Genomic DNA, 21,754 nt, shown 5'->3' with positions numbered 1-21,754 from the left:
ACTCAAGGTTAGGAATTCTGACTCTAGGCAAACGAAGCTCTTGAGAGTTCTTTCAAAACACTCCGTGCGAATGATTTAGGATAGTCCTAAGGCAGGAGGAAATACAAAATGGTGGCACCCCTTGCCCTGACAAATGGTTCCTGAGTGACATTAGTTTCTATGGTGGTGTAGCAAGAACATTTGGACTTCAGGCACGAAAAATGTGTTCCAAACACTAACAAACTACGTGCTCTTCGTGAACGAGCTTAATTTCTTTATGGGAAAGCAGCCAGTACAAACCTCCCCACTCATAGCTATCCAATATATCATTTCCTTCTTTCACTTGGGAATTATAAACATTCAAGGGAATAATGTAAGGTAAATCACTTAGGACAGTGTCTGGAACATATTAAGGTTCAATATTATCACTGACTACTACGATACTGTCAGTCTTTCAGAGAAGCTCTTGATACGTGTCTCTGAAACGTGGGTAACACACTAAATGTATTCTGTAATTTTCTTCTACCGTGGCCCCAGACTGCGCATGTGCGCCCCCATGCGGAATCGCTCAACCCAGCGATTTTCCCGCGTACGCATAAGTTCCGCCCTAGGACCGCCCCTTTAAGCGCGGGCACCGCGGTGGAAGCGCGCGCTAGTCTGGACATGACGTAAGCCAGTGGGCAGGCCCGGAAGACAGGGGCGTTTGCTTCCGGCGCCAAAGGCACTTCATTTCCGGGCGAAACTAGCATAGAGGGTACTGGGTTGTCCGTGAGGGCGTTTGCTGATGCTTCCTGGTCCGGTGGCCTCGGTCCCGGTAAGCCAGGCATGAAGATCACAAGGCAGAAACATGCCAAGAAGCATCTTGGCTTCTTCCGCAACAATTTCGGAGTCCGCGAGCCGTACCAGATCCTGCTGGACGGCACCTTCTGTCAGGCGGCGCTGCGGGGCCGCATCCAGCTGCGGGAGCAGCTGCCCCGCTACCTCATGGGGGAGACACAGCTGTGCACCACAAGGTGGGCCCGGGGGGCTGGGGAGGAGGCAAAGGGGATCCGTCGGGTGTTGTAGAGACGAGGCCATTGCCCACAGACCTTCACTGAGAGCTCAGGAGGGGCAAAACGCCCCGCCCACGTGGAGTTGACAGTTAAGTGGAGAGGTGAAGGTGGTCCGGCGAATACCTATAATAGAGGCAGATTGGACAGTGCCCTGTGAATATCACGTGTCGTTAGCCTGGTGAATGAGAGCACATTATAGCAGAAAGATCTGACTTCGAATGTTAATCCCAGTCCTACCAGCTCTGTGATTATATAGCCTCTCTGAGCCTCGGATTCCTCATTTGTAAAATAGAGATCGTAACTGCTTGTAAGATCGCTGTAAGCTCGAAGGAGTATAGCGTACTAGAGCGTTTTTCGGTATCCAAAGTGTACCCCTCTTCAAATGGTTGCCGTCATTTGCATAACATTTCTTAGTTTAAACCAAAACTCTTCAAGCCTCACAGTGAACCTATGAGTTACCATCTTTGATGTCCAAGGCAAAAAGTCAGTACTTGAGATTAAGGAATCTGCACAAGGACATTTGTTTATTCAACTGGTTTTATTAAGTACCCCCTATATGCCACACACTGCTCCCTCATGGTCAGTAAAGTGCATAGGTCAGTCTGCAGTGGATGTGTTTTCACTCTAGGTCTGATGTTTCCCCACTTCATTGAAATGTGGGATGGAAGCTTGTGGGGATGAAGAGTGGGGAGGAGAGAATTGTGACAAATTTCAGATAACATTTGAGCCCATTCACTTGTTCAATTCTGAGGGGAAGAACTATTTTGAATGACAGAAGAGAATGACACTTCTTCTTGTGGAGACCTCTTCACACAGAATAGAGTTGTGAAATGCCTGGGAAAGAGGTTGCAGCACAGAATATATTTGAGAATGAAACTAGGAAGAAGGCAAATTGAGGCTAGACCATGAAGAACTATTAAGAAATTTAGTAGTTTTTTCATTGTAGAATATTTACTTTTTAAAAAGCAAAAAAAGAAAATTAAAATGAGTCATAATGCCACTACTCACGAATAATCACTGTTAACATGTGCAGTGTCATCCATCCAGTTATTTATACACACTCACACAAGCACAAGAATGGACTTTTAAGCCAGGCAAGGTGGCTCACACTTGTAATCCCAGCTACACAGGAGGCTGAGACAGGAGGGTTGCCTGAGTCTAGGAGTTTGAGGTAAGCCTGAGCAACATAGGGAAACCCCCATCTCTAACTACAACCATAACAACGTATGGGCTTTTTCTGTGTATACAGTGTTAATAGTCTCCTTTTCTCACATACCACTACTTAATGAACAGCTTTCTGTATTTGTTCAGAATTTCTCAAGCAGTGTCTCAGCTGGGTTACAGATACCCCCAAAGTTTTGATCCTCTTAGTCTTTAGGGCTAACAAATCCTTCAGTAGTCTTTGCCCCTCAATTGATTGCTTTTGTCTACAAGCAATTTGTCCATATACTCCTGTGTGCCATAGAAATATTAACATTTTAAATACAGTGCTATGATATTAAAAAGGTTGAGAAGTGCCACATAAAATTATGTTCTACAGCAATTTTTCTAACAAATTTATTTTAACTCTGGAATTTTTCAGACAACTCAAAAGTAGAATAATATAATGAAATCTCTCTCCAGCTTTTGCAGTTACTAACATGGCCAATCTTGTTGAATCCCTCACCTCTCCTTACTGATGGGTTACTTTGGAGTGTATTATTCTATCAGTTCTTTGGCATGTATCTTGAAAAGAGAAAGAAGCCTTTTAAAAATCAGGATTCAAACTAAACACATATATTACATTTGATTTATATGTCGCTTATGTTTTTTTTAAAAAATTATTTTTGAGATGGAGTCTCACTTTATTGCCCAGGCTGGAGTGCAGTGGTGCAGTCATGGCTAACTGCAGCCTCCGCCTCCCGAGTTCAAGCGATTCTCCTGCATCAGCCTCCCAAGTAGCTGAGATTACAGATGTGTGACACCATGCCCTACTAATTTTTGTATTTTTTAGCAGAGACAGAATTGCACCATGTTGGCCAGGCAGGTCTTGAACTCCTGACCGCAGGTGATCCACCCATCTCGGCCCCTCAAAGCGAAGGGATTACAGACCTGAGCCATCACGCCAGGCAGTTTTTAAGTATATTAACAGTTTTCTCTCCCTTTACATGTTGCAATTTATGTTTTTAAGAAATCAGGTCGTTCGTTTTTCAGTGGAACATATTCCTTAGCCACTAGTAGTTAGGTCTCTACAGAGGTAGAAGGTTTGAAGATATGTGGAGTTAACTGATGAAGTAGAACAGGAGAATGTCATCAGGCCTGGGTTCTATTTTAGAAAAGGTAACTGCAGTGATGTGAAGGGTAAATAGGAGAAACAGGAGAGCAAAGGCATGAATTGCGGTTGTTCAATCAAGAAGTAAGGGGAACCTAAACCTGGGAGAGGAAAGGCAGGAACCCAAGGGTTCTCCAAAGAAACGTTACGTTACTGAGATAGATAGGTCGAGCAACTGATGGCGTAGGAGTATGGGTGAAGAAGGGCAGGAAGGTCAAATGTGATTTCTGATTTCTGTCTAGGGTGTCTGGAAAAATAATAATTTCAAAGAGATAGCAAGTCTTGGAGGATAAATTTGGATGCAGGAAAGTGGTTTGATCTTAGACATGGTGAATTTGAAGAGTTGATGGCGGGATGCCCACAGGCTGGCAGTACTCAAAATAGAGGTCAAGCCTAATGACTAAAGCAGCAAAATCTTAAAACAGAAAGATGATAAAGGAGATGAGGCGAGAAAGAATCTGGCAAAGGCTGGCTAGGGTCAAGGAACTCTTATGACTAAATGTTTTTTTAAAAACAACTTGATGACGTGAGAAGTTTTACTGTTCTGAATTGAAAATATTTTGAAAGTGTACCAATTTGTACTTGAAGCAGAAGCTTATTACGCTATGGTTGGGACAAGGGAGCTGTTGTCAAACTACGAGTCTCAGTACCACTTACTAGTTACTCGAACTTTGGCATGTGACTTGAAATCTCAGAATGAGGTGCTCTAAAATAAGGATAATTTCAAGGTAAGCGACCTAACTTCGTAGGGTTATTTTGAGATTAAGCAAGAATTATGTGAAGAGCAATTTGCATGCTGCATGGAGCATAATAAGTGCTCAGTAAATTTTAACTGTTGTTCTTCCTACTTGGTAAATGCATTTTTCAAGTCATCTTTTAAAGTAAATGGTTACCAGGTGACAAATTTAGATTGTAACAGCATAGTTTTATTTTAACAAAAAAATTGACTATTGTTTTTTACACTTTATGTAAACAACTGAAATGTATCTGCTGTAATTTTTCTTTTCAGGTGTGTATTAAAAGAGTTAGAAACGTTGGGAAACGACTTATATGGGGCAAAATTGATTGCACAAAAATGCCAAGTTCGAAATTGTCCTCATTTCAAGAATGCAGTGAGCGGATCAGAATGTCTGCTTTCTATGGTTGAAGAGGGAAATCCTCATCATTATTTTGTGGCAACACAGGTGATACTACTTTTAAAACCACAGGCAATTTTAACCATTTCTATTTATACTTCATATGCAGCTGTTTATAATCAGAAAAAAGTTAGAGTGATTAGACGTTTAAAAATACAGGCTTCTAAGTTAATTTGCAGTCAGTAAAAGCAATTGTCATTTGATAATTTGAGGAAAACTTTAAGCATGTGATATTCTTTTTAGTAGTGGAAGGTTGGTTTTTTGTTTTTAAATGATTCCTTTCTTTTGCTTTTTTTGTTTGCTTGTTTCTTGAGACTTTGAGGGTCTCACTATGTTAGCTAGGCTGGTCTCGAACTCCTGGGCTAAAGTGATCCTTCCACCTCAGCTCCTGAGTACCTGGGATTACAGGTGTTTGCCATCATGCTGGACACTGGCAGAAGTTTCTTTTTTTAAGACGAGAAATTGTTGACATGAGATGTGATGATTTGTTGTAGGATTCTTGAAGGGAAGATAAGTAGAGCAAAGTTCCTATATTCTGTTAATGTTTGTTCATATTCCTGGATTTCATACTGTTTCTCAAAGTCATGGTTCATACTGCTTAAGACTGTACCAACACTATGAAATATTTCAGGCTTTTAAAGAAAAACATTCCCATCTTATTGAAGGCAGGAGAAGAGAGACTTTCGGGGGTGATATTAAGTTCACATACATACAGATTTGATTATCAGAATTATAAAATTACACAGAGGCAGAGCTGAATTTAGAATCTGAGCAGCTAATTACTACACACTTTCTTTTCCTTTAACCTCTTCAAGCATTCTTGACCCTTTCCAAAGAATATCTTAGAGTGGAAACAGGAGAAACCCACCTAACACATTTACCTTTGCATTAGTTTGTAATTTGTGGCTCTAGAGCATCAGTAAATCCAATTCACACAGCTGCTACTAACACTGTGCTCAGATTTTATATTTTTCTTCATTTATCATAAAATATACCCCCATTACTCAAATGAATAAGTGAAGCTTACTCATTTGAAAAAAAAAAAAAAATCTGTGATCTCTTTTATTTTTAATACAGTTCTTGAAAACCTATTTAAGGTACCTTAATTGACATTTGAACTAAATAATTCTGTTTTCTTTTAAATAGGATCAGAATTTGTCTATGAAAGTAAAGAAGGAGCCTGGAGTTCCTCTCATGTTTATTATTCAGAACACTATGGTTTTGGACAAGCCTTCTCCCAAAACAATTGCCTTTGTAAAAGCGGTGGAGTCAGGTCAGCTTGTCTCAGTGCATGAGAAAGAAAGTATCAAACATCTCAAAGAGGAACAGGGTTTAGTAAAAAACCCTGAACAGAGAAGAAGAAAAAAGCGCAAGAAAATAAGTGGTCCCAATCCTCTTAGCTGTTTGAAGAAAAAGAAAAAGGCACCGGACACACAGTCATCTGCTTCTGAAAAGAAAAGAAAAAGAAAAAGAATTCGGAACAGATCTAACTCAAAAGTACTTTCTGAGAAGCAGAATGCAGAAGGAGAATGAATCCTTTAGATACTTTTAAGGACATTCAAGTGTGCAAATGAATTTTTTACAACTAGAAGTATTTGTATAAGAAGGCCAAACTTGTTTTTGTAAATGAACCCATATGTTTTAGCTAAAATTAATTATAAAATAAAAACAGTGACCAGTCTAGGCAGCACGGCAAAACCCTGTCTCTACTAAAATACAAAAATTAGCTGGGCATGATGGTGCACAGTTGTAATTCCAGCTACCCAGGAGGCTGAGGCATGAGAATCGCTTGAACCTGGGAGGCAGAGGTTGCAGTGAGCCGAGTTTGCACCATTACACTCCAACCTGGGCAACAGAGTGAGAACCTGTCTCAAAAAAAATAAAAATAAAAACAGTGAATGGGTTTAGGTATGATGGTATTCACTTCACTTACTAAATGGTTTTGGGGGGTTGTTTTTCCAGGTAAAATTGTTGCCTCTCTGGTCCCATTCCCACCTTCAAACATGTGCAAACAGTTTTAAAAAATCATATAGTTAGTTCTAAAAGGCTTGTGACAAAAAAGAGGCAGTCCGTCTTTCACAGTGACAGAAGAAACTTCCTCTTTCAATTCTAGTAGTTGAAGAATTTATATTTCCAAATTATATGATCATACTGCTACTTTTTGATACATCTATTATTTATTGACTTCCTACTAGAAAGAATGAAATTTTGCCCATTTATACTGCACCATTTTTTCTAGTACATGAGTATTTTACTCTTTGTACATCAGAAACTCAGTATTTTCATTATTATGACTAGGGTTTTTTTGTTTGTTTGAGTTCCACTTGTCCAATAAGGATGATGATTTTCTTTTAGATGTAAATGTTAACTTCAATAGCAAGAATTCAGAAATAATATTTTCTTTAAGATTGACTGTGAATATTATTGGAAAGTGTCTAAATGAGTCTGAGGATCAATGAAGGTCAATTCGGTTAGGAATTGAATAATCAAACCTGTCTCTCTCAATTCCCCCAGCAATTGTTTTAGTCATTTATCAGGCCAAAATTAAAATGTTTTTGTACTACAAGATGGAAGTATAAAATTATTGGACAAGACAGTTCCTGACTGGCAACTTCTGGAGTCGCCCTAGAGCAGTGATTCTCAGTCTAACATTAGGTTATCATGATGAGGTATGAGTAAGTTCTTAATGGTTAAATGTGAGAAAATTCACATTTATTCCCATAGAAATGTCATTCTCAGTTGAATTCAGAGATACTTCTTCGTTGGAAATTGGAATTAGAGCTTTACACCAAAGAGTAAGACATAGACTATTCAATCTGGCAAGCCAAGGTAGTGTTTGGATTGCAGTGTCATGATTCTGTTTTAAATTCTTGACAGTAGAAACATTTTTAATAAGGAAGGCAAAAATACTGGAAAAAACTGAATACTGTAGTTTTTGTGAGGAAAGTTAACATTTGTCAATAATGACAAGCGTTAAGGCCACCTAATAAAGTGTAGACAAAGTGATAAAGCAAATGAAATACACACTGATGATACTCATTTCAATATGCTAAAATACATTAATTTTAGGTATTACTCAATCTATTTCTACTTAATCAGTGCTATCTGATTACCTGTTAATAAGCATCTGAACTGGAGAGCTGGAAAAATTCACTTTTTTATGAAGCAGTAATTATAGAAGTACTAAAAATTACAATGTATTAGAAAGTATGTTTAATATTTTGGTAGGGCATGGTGGCTCATGCCTGTAATCCCAGTACTTTGGAGGGCTAAGGCTGGCAGATCACAAAATCAAGAGATCAAGACCATCCTGGCCAACATGGTAAAACCCTGTCTCTACTAAAAATACAAAAATTAGCTGGGTGTGGTGGTGCACGCCTGTAGTCCCAGCTACTTGGGAGGCTGAGGCTGGAGAATCACTTGAACCCAGGAGGCAGAGGTGGCAGTAAGCCAAGATCTTGCCACTGTGCTCCAGCCTGGCGAGAGTGAAACTCCATCCCAAGAAAAAAAAAAGTATGTTTAATATTTTAAAACTGATTAGTCATTTGTGTATTTTGCCAGTAAAATTACTTTAAAAGATATTTTAACAAAAGTCTCATATCCTTGTGCTTCAGTTTTTTTGTGTGTGAATACTGTTCCTACACCACTACCCCTAAAATCCTCATAATTATTTGCTTTATTTTTTCATACAACTTGGGGAGGGGAACCATGGGAGTATGCACATGGGATATCCATTCTGTGGTTTGGAAAAAGAAAATGTTAACCTCTGCTTTAGAGGGTAGCTACTAGCTTTGTTGGGGATAAAAGTGTAATACATTCACTTTTGAACTCTGGAAGTTTGCCAGTCTGAAAAAGGGTGTTTCTGAAGACCAGAAACTTATTTTTAAGTGTTTGCGGTTGTGTATGGGCACGATACTGTATTCCTTACATTTTTATAGCCCTGCATCTACTTCTCATCCCTGCGAGTATATAAATTAAAACCAAGTCACTTTAGAACAGCTTTGAAACTAGAGTTTCAAAGGTAAAAGGATTTCATGTTTCTGAATCTGGGTAAAGCAGGATGACTGTCATTTGACAGGTTTAATTACTAGTTTTTGTTTTGTTTTGTTTTGTTTTTTGAGATGGAGTCTCGCTGTGTCACCCAGGCTATAGTGCAGTGGCACGATCTCGGCTCACTGCAAACTCCACCTCCCGGGTTCATGCCATTCTCCTGCCTCAGCCTCCTGAGTAGCGGGACTACAGGCGTGCGCCACCATGCCCGGCTAATTTTTTGTATTTTTAGTAGAGATGGGGTTTCACCGTGTTAGCCAGGCTGGTCTTGATCTCCTGACTTCGTGATCCACCTGCCTTGGCCTCCCAAAGTGCTGGGATTACAGGTGTGAGCCACCATGCCTGGCCTAACCCTAATTACTAGTATTTTTGTGGGTGGATAGAATGAATAGTTTGGAATATTTAAAATGTTTTTATAAATGTTTGCTTACTCTCTCTCTATATGACATTATTCCCAATTAGTTTTATATCTCCAAGATATATGTATTTGGTATATACACATATGTATATATACATATTCTATATAAGAATATATTCCATATAAGAATATACTGTATATATTATATATGGGAATATATTAGTCATTGATGTATTTTGCCAGTAAAATTAAAAGATAATTTAACAAAAGTCTCATATCCTTGTACTTCAGGTTTTTTTGTTTTGTTTTGTTTTTTGTGAATACTATCCCTATATGTATATTCCATACAGGAATATATTCTATATATTCCATATAATATATTCTATGAAAATACATATTCCATATAAGAATATAGAATGTATAATACATGAATTTGTACTAAGAGTAAGATGTGTCAATACATACTTGTTGAATGAACGAAAATAAAAGCCAAGTGTGGTGGCTTATGTCTGTAATCCCAACATTTTGGTAGGCCAAGGTGGTAGGACCACTTGAGCCCAGGAGTTTGAGACCAGCCTCAGCAACATAGGGAGATCTCATCTTTACAAATAATCGAAAAAGTGCCGGGTGTGGTGGAACGTGCCTGTGGTCCTAACTACATGGAAGGGTGAGGTGGGAGAATCGCTTGAGCCTGGGAGGTTGACATTGCAGTGAGTCTTGATCATGCTACTGCACTACAGCCTGGGCGACAGAGCAAGACCCTGTCTCAACAAACAAAGAAAATGAAATAAGGTCAGGTCTACCAGAAGGGAGAGTCATGACCTCTCATCCAATTTCCAGACTAAAACAGTTCAAGGGCCAGAGCCCCTTAATTTAAAGAGAGGCTGGGTTCTCTTGAGAAAGAACCCAGTATATAAAAATTTTTCCTCTACCCCTTCCCCAAAGGGACCTGTGGCCACTTTCTAGAGGGACTGTGTATTGGGGAATAGAAATACTCAGACCTTTGGGAGTATTTCTGGCTGTGAATTGATGCTAATTGCTAGGGTCTCAAAATGCCACTGGACCACCATTTAGAGTGGGAGTTTATGGTGGTGAAGTGACAGAAAAATTGAGTTATAGGTCAAATTTGAGTCCGGTGGGCTCAGCAGGTACTTGAGCCCATCCTGTTTATTCCTAATTCAGAATGTATAGTTGTTAAAAACATACTTGGTAACTGGTCATGTCCCCATATTGGCTCTCATTTATGGACTAAGGGTCATTAGGATAGGAAGGGTCAAATAGAAGCTGTTGGAATTTCTCTTTTCTGCCTGTATAATAAACCAAAAGATAGGACATCATTGGAGGAATTGCAGAGATTATTAACACTACTATCATTTAGTGCTAGAATGAGATAGAAGTGTTCATTCCTATTACATCTCCATTTAATGCATCTATTGGGCCTCTGCAGAAGGTAGATGATCTTAAAACCAAAGACTGGAATATTTAATGTTAATCAGGCATGGTTTATTTCCAGCAGTTTTTTCAGATGTAATGTCTTTACTGGAACAATAAATACAGCTCTTGACACCTGATACAAAAATGTGCACCACTCCCCCACCCCCACCCTCCTCGGCCCCTTCCCCATATCCTGCTCTTTATCAATGTGCTAGGATGACTGAAAGAACTTTGTTTTTCAGTTGGGTGCAGTAGCTCACGCCTTTAATCCCAGCACTTTGGGAGGCCAAGGCTGGTGGATCACGAGGTCAGGAGTTCAATACCAGCCTGGCCCACATGGTGAAACCTGGTCTCTACTAAAAATACAAAAATTAGCTTGGCATGGTGGTGGGCACCTGTAATCCCAGCTACTCAGGAGGCTGAGGCAGAAGAATCATTGGAACCCAGGAGGCAGAGGTTGCAGTGAGCTGAGATCATCCCATTGCACTCCAGCCTGGGTGACAAGAGCGAGACTGTGTTTCGAATAAATAAAAAAAAATAAATAGGCCGGGCGCGGTGGCTCAAGCCTGTAATCCCAGCACTTTGGGAGGCCGAGACGGGCGGATCATGAGGTCAGGAGATCGAGACCATCCTGGCTAACACGGTGAAACCCCGTCTCTACTAAAAATACAAAAAATTAGCCGGGCGAGGTGGCGGGCGCCTGTAGTCCCAACTACTCGGGAGGCTGAGGCAGGAGAATGGCGTGAACCCGGGAGGCGGAGCTTGCAGTGAGCTGAGATCCGGCCATTGCACTCCAGCCTGGGCGGCAGAGCGAGACTCCGTCTCAAAAAAAAATAATAAAATAAAAAATAAATAAATAAATAAATAAAACTTTGTTTTTCTTTGACAAGGTCAATAGTACACCTTCACAGTCTTGCTTCATGCATATGTTGGCTCATAGGCTCTCAGCCATAATATAGTCTACAGAGATCTTGATCATCTTGACATTCTACACAACATCACGCTGGCCCACTACAATGATTTATTTGTATGAAGAATAGTTGCACCATCTTAGGTGAAAGAGGGAGGGCCAAATGCAGTGGCTCTCTCCTGTAATCCTAGCACTTTGGGAGGCTGAGGCAGGAGGATCACTTGAGGCCAGGAGTTTGAAACCAGCCTAGGTAACATGGCAAAAACCCTGTCTCTACAATTTTTTAAAAAAATTATCCAGGCACTGTAGCATGCACCTGTAGTCCTGGCTAGTCAGGAGGCTGAGGCAGGAGATTCTCTTGAAACCAAGAGTTGAAGGCTACGGTGAGCTATGATGACACCATTACACTCCAACCTGGGCAACAGAGTGAGTCTCCATCTCTAAAAAAAAAAAAAAAAAAAAAAAAAAAAAAAAGAAGGAAACAGATTGTTAATTTTTATATGAAAGTTTAAATATGTATAGAAGGGTGCATATGGATGCAGTGTAGGCAAAGGGGTGGGCTGTGCCAGTTCCAAGCTCACTTTTCTATATTCTGCATTGTGATGTTGGAGCTGGAACTCTGCAGTGTACAATTTTCCAGTGACAGCTACTTTTTGTTAGGTTCTGCCAATAACGGGCTCTAGAGGCAGGATCTGGAAGGCTGGTGGGGGAGGAAAAGACTGAATTCTTCCTGTTGCTTCCTGTGAGCTTACTGCTTGTAGCTTTTGTGAATATCATTTCTTCCCTTCAGGCAGCAGCAATTTCTCATCAAAGTAGGCTTCAGATCAAGTTTGCAACATTTGCAGAACCTGCTGTATTGCTTCAACCCACCTCCCTCCCACCAGAGAACCAGACACCAGCTCTAGTTGGCTGGAGCCCACTCTTCTCAGATTTGTCTGGATAGTTGGCCCTGCCACTAAGCTGAGAGACATCAGCAACTGTGGATTAAAGCCTGGCTTCTCAGGGGTTTCAGCTCCATAGGGATGCTTTTTCAAGCTTTTAAATTTTAAGAATTCTAACCCTTTCCTTTTGTCCCCCTTGACTTAGGAACAGAAACTGCTTCCTCCAGTTACTACCTCCAGAATCCTTCGAGTTCACTTTTTAGCTATTTAGTTATCTAGTTAATAACTTTATACCTAATTAATATGTGTTTATATTAAATGTTCTCTGTTTACATTACTGCTGTGTTTTTTCTCTTAACTAGACCCTGATGACTACAAGAATTTTGCTTGGCCAGCCTTGTTTCTTGTGTCCATTCTGGAGCTAGAGGAAGAGATCGCCTCTACCTAAATTAGATAGACTGAGATTGAATAAGGCATAGTCTACTAAAGGAAAAATATAAGGTCCTATTACCAAGAGAGGCGAGGTGGTATCAGAAAAAAATCATATCTAAGCACTAAGTTTATCTTTAAACTTGGGAAGGTGAAAAGACAACCCCCAGAATGGAAGAAAACTTTTGCAAATAACATATTTGATTAAAAAACTTGGCCAGGCATGGTGGCTCACACCCGTAATCCCAGCATTTTGGAAGGCCGAGGTGGGCAGATCACCTGAGGTCAGGAGTTCAAGACCAGCCTGAGCATATGGAGAAAACCCATCTCTACTGAAAATACAAAAAAATTAGCTGGGCGTGTTGGTGCTTGCCTGTAATCCCAGCTACTTGGGAGGCTGAGGCAGGAGAATCGCATGAACCTGGGAGGCAGAGGTTGCAGAGAGCAGAGATCGCACCATTGCACTCCAGCCTGGGCAACAAGAGTGAAACTCCGTCTCAAAATTAAAAAAAAACAAAATAAAACAAAAACAAACAAACAACAACAACAACAAAAAAAACCCAAACTTGTATCTAGAATATAGAAAAACTATAAGTCAATAACTTAAAACACCCAACATTATATCAACATAAAAACTTAAAAACAACCCAATTAAAAAATTGGCATAGGATATGCATAAACGTTTCTCCAAAGGAATATACAAATGGCTAATAAGAAGATGAAAAGATTTTCAACATCACTAGCCATCAGGGAAATGCAAATAAAACCACTATGAGATGCCATTTCATACCTAGTAGGATGGTTATAATCAAATAGAAAATAACTCTCAGAGAGGATATAGAGAAATTGAAATCCTCATATATTGCTGGTGGGAATGTGAAATGGTACAACTGGTTTGGAAAACAGTCTGGCAGTTTTTCAAGTAGTTAAGCATAGAATTACCATATTATCCCGCAATTTTACCCAGAGACATATCCTCAAGAAAAATAAAAACAGATACATGTACTTGAAAATTTGCAGCAGCATTATTGATTATACTCCAAAATGGAAAAAACCTAAATGTCCATCAACTGATGAGTGGATAAACAAAAGGTGGTACAATAGAATATTATTTAGCAGTAAAAAGAAATGCTACACATTACAAGATGAATGAATCTTGAAAATATACTGAAAGAAACCAGTCATGAAGGATCATATACAGTATGATTCCATTTATATGAAAAGTCCAGAATAGGTAAATATATAGACAGAAAGCAGATTAGTGGATTCCTTGGGCTAGAGGAGATGGGGGTGAAGAGGGGACTATAGGAATTTTCTGGGAGGGTAGTGAAAAAATTCTAAAGTCAAGTGTTATGATTAATGCCCAACAACGTGAACATATTAACAGTCATTGAATTGAATTACACTTTAAATGAGTGAATTTGCATATTATGTAAATTATAAATCAATAAAGCTGTTTAAAAAGTGTTGTACACACAGTAGGGATACAACACATTCTTTTTTTTTTTTTTTTTTTTTTGAGACGGAGTCTCCCTCTGTCGCCCAGGCTGGAGTGCGGTGGTGCGATCTCGGCTCACTGCAAGCTCCGCCTCCTGGGTTTACGCCATTCTCCTGCCTCAGCCTCCTGAGTAGCTGGGACTACAGGCACCCGCCACCATGCCCGGCTAATTTTTTTGTGTTTTTAGTAGAGACAAGGTTTCACCGTGTTAGCCAGGATGGTCTCAATCTCCTGACCTCGTGATCCGCCCGCCTCGACCTCTCAAAGTGCTGGGATTACAGGCGTGAGCCACCGTACCCGGCCGGCATACAATACATTCTTTTTTTTTTTTTTTTTTTTTTTTTTTTGAGACAGAGTCTTGCTCTGTAGCCCGGGCTGGAGTGCAGTGGCCAGATCTCAGCTCACTGCAAGCTCCGCCTCCCGGGTTTACAATACATTCTTATTCATGAATTCGTCGAGTAACCAAGTGGATTGAACAAAACATACCTCTGCACTTTAGATGTATTTACTGGTAGGTAAGGAAGGAAAGCAAATATATCCAACTGTTTCCAGTTTCCTTAAAGGGGGAAAAAAGCAAAATTTACTGACAAGCTATTTGGGTGCTAATATTTGATTTCTTTTTCTCCTATGAATTAATCTCAAGTGGGTCTCTGCCAGCTTACTAATGCTCACTGTCCACCACCTCATGCAGTCAGAAAGATGCCATCTGTTCTCTTCAGTTGCCAAAGTGTTACAGATTACACACAGGTACTAAATGCTGAAAAGATAAATTTTCCAGATGCTCGTCATTTTGCCCAACTATTTTACAATGAATTTTGTTCAACTTTATATGAAAATGATAATCCCTATGTGATGAAATACTTTGATCTCCAAAACTGAATTAGTAAACAGAAATCTTTTATGTGCTGAGCAACATGAACATGGTGCAGTTTAGCTATCGGAAGTAACAGCATTCATCCTGGGACTTATTTAGTTTTCTACATTCAGAAAGAGCAGCGCATGAAAGGAATGTCATTGAAGTTTAGAAGACCCATGTTTACTAGTAGCATGTGCTCTCCCTATCCGAGGCCCCTGAGAATGGTTGTAAAGCCAGGTAGCTAGTCAGGTGGGCAGCAGCCCTGATTTTGACAGCTCTGGGTTTTTTCTCTCTCATCATCACTCCCTGAAACAATACATTCTGACACTTAAAGCTGTAACTAGGATTTTCTTTGGTTAAAGTTCAAAGACATTATTTTATTCCACTCTTGTTTTCCAGTAGTGCTTGATGTCATTTCTGGCACCTAAGTGCTTAATAAATGTTGAATAAATGAGTAAATGAATAAATGAACAAATTGAATTGAAGTAAATAAAGTCTATTATTATCACCTGTTTCATACGGTCTCCAGCCTTCCTGATTCATGACTGTCAGTATCACAGGCATGTTCTCACTCTTTCTTTTATGTATGACAAAACAGAAGTTATGTAACTTTTCTTGTCAATACAGCACAGGTATTGCTCAAAACTTTATGCCTGGAACACTTGTACGTTTGGAAATAATCAGCAGTTAGAGAAAAGAATCTTACATTGTGGTCAAAAGGAAGAAATAGTTAGAAATCTATTGTTGGCAAATATGTATTTTTTTTTTTACAAATATGTATCTTAACTGAAATATTACTAACTTACCTCTAAAACTTATTTACTGCTTTTCTCATCTCTCTCTTTCTCTCTCTCTCTCTCTCTATATATATATATATATATAATACGTATTTTTTTTGTTTTTTTGAGACAGGGTTTCACTGTGTCACTCAGGCTGGAGTGGAGTGGCACCATCTCAGCTCACTGCAACCTCAGCCTCCCAGGTTCAAGTGATCCTCCCACCTCAGCCTCCAGAGTAGTTGGGACTGTGGGACTTCAGGTGGGTGCCACCACACCCAGTTAATTTTTGTAGTTTTTATGGAGACAGGGTTTTGGATGTTGCCCAGGCTGGTTTCGAACTCCTAAGCTCAAGCGATCCACTCTCCTTGGCTTCCCAAAGTGCTGAGATTACAGGCATGAGCCACCACACCCAGCCCTCATCACTCCATTCTATGGATTATTTTGATTGGGAATATTCTGAATATGTGTGTGTGTGTGCATACACTCTGTTGCACATAAAACACCTGTTATTTTTTAGAACAAGTGTAATTAATAGTGCAAGACTGCCTACTGCCCCTCACCTTCTAGCAATCCTGAAGCAGTTTCCCAGAGATCATTGCTAATTTCAAGAGGACAGAGACATACTCTTTCATTTCTCTCTCTGTAAACCAAAAAAAGCTCATAAGAGAGCCATCATCTGACCAGTGTCTGACTCAGTGTCCTCCCTACTGTGTCATTATCCTTTGTACTGACATCTACTCTGCCCTGGCTTCCTGGAAGACACCTAACCATCCTCCATTATTTATCTCTGCAATGAGAAAGTGCTGTAACCTTTCTGGAAATAATAGCCTATCATTATGCATCTGGTCCCTACCATGCTCTGGTTAAACACACCCAGGACCTTCTGAAAAAAAGAAATCTGAAAAAGAAAAAGGAAGTCAGAAGGAGGTATATGTACCATCAGTGTGAGAAGCAGAATGCTGTGAGACAATGATTCTCAGCTCTGACTGTGCGCCAGGATCATGGGGAACACTAATAAAACTAATAGATATCCAACTCCAACCTGAGAGAATTAGATCTCTTCAGTCCGAGATGGGTCCAGGCATTTGTGTAATGTAAATGTCCTCCAGATGTTTCTAATGTGCAGGTTGGTTGACAATCTCTGGTGTAGGAAAGAACTTGAATTTGAGAGTCAGGTAATTCCAGGTTCAAATAATCAACTGGGGCCTCTCCTTCTCAGTTTTCTAACAGGTAAACTAGGACTGAGAGGGGTGTAAATAATTATAGTGACTGTCACCTAATACATGGTCAATAAATAGTTTCCAGGTTAAAGTGGAATACCATGCAGCCATTAAAACTTTTGGTGGGTGGATCACCTCAGGTCAGGAGTTCGAGACCAGACTGGCTAAAATGGTTACTAAAAATACAAAATCAGCTGGGCTTAGTGGTGGGCACCTGTCATCCCAGCTACTAGGGAGGCTGAGGCAGAAGAATCACTGAACCTGGGAGGTGGAGGTTGCAGTGAGCCGGGATCGCACCCCTGCACTCCAGCCTGGGCCACAGACTGAACCTCCATCTCAAAAACAAACAAAAAAACAAAGAAGAGATGTGTTGTCTCACAGTTCTGGAGGCTGGAAGTCTGAAATCGAGGTATTAGCAGACCCAGGTTCCCTCTGAAACCTTCAGGGGAGAATCAATCCTTCTTTGCCCCTTCCTTGTTTCTGGCAGTTGCTGGCAATCCTTAGACTTAAGAAAGGCCTCCTGCTGCGGCACTGCCACCTCCACCTCTGCAGTCACAGGGCGCTGTCCCCACCTGTGTCTATGTCTCTGTATCTTTTTTCCTCTTTATTTTTTTCCTTTAAATTTCTATTTATTTATTTATTTATTTTAGCTATCTCCTACTGGAAGGATTTTGTTGGTTGTTTTTTTTCTTTTCTTTTCTTTTTTTCCTTTTTAGTTTCTTTTCCTCTTCTTATAAGGACATCAGTCATATTGGGTTACAGGCCCATCCTACTCCAGTGTGACCTCATTCCCAACTTTAATTACATCTGCAATGACCCTACTTTCTTTCTTTCTTTTTTTTTTTTTGTCTGAGATGGAGTCTCACTTTGTTGCCCAGGCTGGAGTGCAGTGGCACGATCCCGGCTCACAGCAACCTCTGCCTCCTGGATTCAGTGATTCTCCTTCCTCAGCCTCCCTAGTAGCTGGGATTATGGGCACCCACCACCATGCCCGGCTATTTTTGTATTTTTAGTAGAAACGGGGTTTCACCATTTTAACCAGGCTGGTCTCCAACTCCTGAGCTCAGGTGATCAACCCGCCTTGGCCTCCGAAAGTGCTGGGATTACAGGCGTGAGCCAATGCACCCAGCCCCAACTTTCAAATAATGTCACATTCCTAGGTACCTGCAGTTAGAACTTCAAATCTCTTTAAGGAACATGATTCAACCCATCCCAGATTGGAAAGAAAAGAGGTAAAATGATGGTTTTTGGCTTGAGCAACTGGAAGGATAAAGTTGCCATCGGCCAAAATGGAGAAGGCTGCAGACAAAGCACATTTTGGGGGTGAGGATCAGGATTTCCAAAGTATTTCAACTCGTACTACATACACAATCAGCTTCTTGTTCCACAACTAAAAAGGGAGGGGAGAATTACATTCCTGTAAATTTACGTGGATTATGGCAAAAATAATTCTGAGAGCAACTGCTCTCATAAGAAAATCATATATATTCAGAAAACAGTTATTCAGTTTCCTGAATAAAAGCTTAAATTGTTTAAATGAATAGGAAGTTGCCTTTCATATTTGTCAGGACCCACCCCCGCCCCTTGGTTTTTTTTGCAAATTTACCTTTAGTACACAGGTGGTTTTGGCACTGAAGAGGAAAAACTCTTTTTGAAAATCTATAAAAGCTTTCTGAACTCTTTAAGTAGGCAGAGATGACTCTTAGGGGATGAGTCTAAGTAAACACTTGGCTCATTATGTAAATTTGGTGTGTGGGTGCCAAAGTCATTATAATATTTCAGTTGAAAGTTACTGAATGTTCATAGCTTTGAATCATTTTCAGACAGTTTCATCTTTCTTTGAACACTTTGGCATATTTCTAATGTCCTAGGGATTATTCGATTGTACAGACTAAAATCTGTTCAAAATGACATAAACAAAGAAAGGACTCTACTGGAGCATCTCCCAAAATGCCAGGGAGGGGAGAGAAGCTGGGCTTCATGAAGACCAGGAGTCAGGAACTGGAAACAGGGCCCAAGGCAGCTGCCCTCTCCAGCCCCATGTCTCTCTCTAGGGTTCCAAGGGTTCTTGTCTCTGTGTCTGCTCTGCTCTGTGGTTTTGCTTCATTTTCCCCTCCCAAATGGGCAGTCACCCCTCTTCTGCCTGCTCATGCTCCCTCCCCCTCCTCCAGTGGCGCCCTTAGCCTCAGAGTTTATATCACTCTACAAAGCCAGGGCTGACTGCTCAGGAATCTATTCTCTCCAGAACCTGAATTCACATCTTTGCAAGATGGAATCTGATTGGCCCAGGGTTTGAAAGTGTTTACTTATGGTCTAATCAGCTGTGTCAGGGGGCCATGGTCATGTTCATTCATTAGACAAATGTTTACTGAGTGCCTACTGTGAGCCTCTTGCTCTTATATGTTATATGGATATTGCAGAGTAAAGTCCCCACTCTCAGTGGAGCTTAAAATCCATTGGTGTTGAGGAAAAGTGTCCGTTTTCCACCCTGTGTATATGTGTATGGAATGGGCTGGTGTTAGGGCAGGGCGAACAGACATTCTACAAAGATAAAATTCTATTTTGAAATCTGCCAAAATAAGAGATGTCGTATCTGTCTGGGCTAGGCTATACTTTCATTTTTTAAAAATTGCAATTGCAGTAAAGAGACTCACTCTCCCTTTACGCCTTAACAGAAGCAGAGAGATTTGCTGCTTAGAAGGTGAGATTCTTCATTCGTTCACCCATTCCTGCCCCAGGGCTGACCAGAGCTTTTTGTGATAGGAGCAGGTACAGGGAAGCGGGGGTGGGGTGTGTGCTCCAGTCCCCAGTCAAACCTCTATTCAGCTAACCAGCTGATTGTTCTACCAAATAATAATAATAATAAGGGCTGAATAAACTTTTCTGGAGGGTTTACAATGTCACTTTGCAGTGGTCTATGATAATGTGTATTACTTAATCCTTACAACCCCTTGGAAAAGGTCCCCATTTTACAGAGGAAGAAATTAAGCAGAAAGATTAAGTGACTTGCCCACGGTCTCTCAGTTAGCAAATGATGAGCCAGGATTTGAACCTAGAGTCAATGGAATAGTCACTAAATTACATGATCTCCAAGGCACCCTGGAGATGGCGATGGTCGAAGCTTCTAACTGCTTCTAGTATCTTTCCCAGACAGAAACTAAAAGTTTTCATGGAGATGTCCAGTTATTCTTTTCATCCACCTTATTTGGGATGCAAAGTGACAAGTACTGATTTATAGAACTCTGTACCTTAAATGAATAAGCAGGCAAGCTTTTCAACCGAAAACACCTTAAGCAGAGGACTTGTGGGAGTTACAAGTTCTCCTCCCTCAAGACCCACAACTTACCTTTTTGAAAAGACCATAGCAACCTTTAGAGTACCTAGCTTCAGTGTCTTGCCCAAACTTGTTCAGCAAGCAAGTGGTGAAAGGAAGATACTACCTAAAGCCCCTGACCTTAACCACTAAAATACGCAACTCAAAGGCACTTGGGATGGTAGGGAATTCTAAGAGACTCTGAGGTAATTGTGGTCTGTTGATCCCATCTGCTATCTCTAGTTGAAAGAAAACCTTTGATATTGTGTTGGGGTGCGTGTAGTGGGATCCAAAGCTCCTTATAGTGGATTTTCCTAAAAATCTCCACTAAAATCTTTCAAGTCCAACCCTTGTAAATCCTTCTGTGAGCTCTCCTCCCCTAAAGCAGAGTTGATCATTCCTTCCTACCTCCTACAATGTCCTTTGAATATATTTCCATTAAATTATGCAATTATATCATTACAATAGTTTTATTTTTTTGAATTTTTGACCTGTGAGCTTTTGGAGGTCAGAAGTTTTTGCTGTTCTGTTGCCTAAGCGCTGTCCACAGCATGTGGTAAACACAGAATAAATGCTTGTTAGAGAAAGACCAGAAAGAAAGAAAAAAGGAAGAAAGACAAAGTGATAAACAACTTCTGTGGCTATTTTGGAAATCTTTACAACTGTTTTCTTTTTTTTTTTTTTTTTTTTTTTTTTTTGAGACGGAGTCTCACGCTGTTGCCCAGGCTGGAGTGCAGTGGCGCGATCTCGGCTCACTGCAAGCTCCGCCTCCCGGGTTCCCGCCATTCTCCTGCCTCAGCCTCCTGAGTAGCTGGGACTACAGGCGCCCGCCACCGCGCCCGGCTAATTTTTTTGTATTTTTAGTAGAGACGGGGTTTCACTGTGGTCTCGATCTCCTGACCTTGTGATCCGCCCGCCTCGGCCTCCCAAAGTGCTGGGATTACAGGCTTGAGCCACCGCGCCCGGCCAACTGTTTTCTTATTTATAGAACTAAAACTCTTTAAAGTGTCTAGATGTCTTTCACGTTATTAAAGAAGGAATCTGATGTGTTCGTGGTATCTGTTTACGACCTTGTTCTGAGCCCAACTCCAATTATTCTTGGGTAATCTTGATCACATTGCAAACTTTCAAATTCTCTCTCATCTCACACACACACACACACACGCCACAGCACACAACATGTGACAATCATTCTATTAATAGTTTATATATCTTATCATGCTCCATCTACCATTTACTCGGAAGTCAAATTGAATCTCAGGTCGGATTAGTCTGTCATTTGTTTTGCCCATAAAACACATAGTTAGCAGAGGTGAAGTTTATTCAGCTAATTATAAGCTTACTAATTGAATTTACTTTCCAAGATATTAGTCTTATTATAAACAAATCTATGTGCTTTAGGAACATACTATTATCTTAGTTATAATTTGAGTTTAGGTTGGAAACAGAATGGGCTAGGTTTAGGGTGGCTGGGATCTGAAACAGGAGCAACCAGAGACTTAGAACTGATGAAGAATGGAAATTGCAGTAGTCGGGACACTTATGGTT

General features: G+C 40.5%; 1 protein-coding gene across 1 annotated transcript; it reads left to right on the top strand.

Moving 5' to 3' along the window:
• The first annotated feature begins 694 nt into the window (after positions 1-694).
• On the top strand, positions 695-10,838 carry LOC105475944 (UTP23 small subunit processome component). Its single transcript, XM_011731467.3, has 3 exons — positions 695-992; positions 4,352-4,526; positions 5,625-10,838. Exons 1-3 carry the CDS (start codon positions 805-807, stop codon positions 6,009-6,011), a joined length of 750 nt encoding a protein of 249 aa, XP_011729769.1. The 5' UTR covers positions 695-804; the 3' UTR covers positions 6,012-10,838.
• Positions 10,839-21,754: the final 10,916 nt, after the last annotated feature.

This window comes from Macaca nemestrina, chromosome 8, assembly GCF_043159975.1.
Source record: "Macaca nemestrina isolate mMacNem1 chromosome 8, mMacNem.hap1, whole genome shotgun sequence".
NCBI lineage: Eukaryota > Metazoa > Chordata > Mammalia > Primates > Cercopithecidae > Macaca > Macaca nemestrina.
The sequence above is the reverse complement of the archived record's forward strand: the minus strand, read 5'-3'. Positions and strand labels throughout refer to the sequence as shown.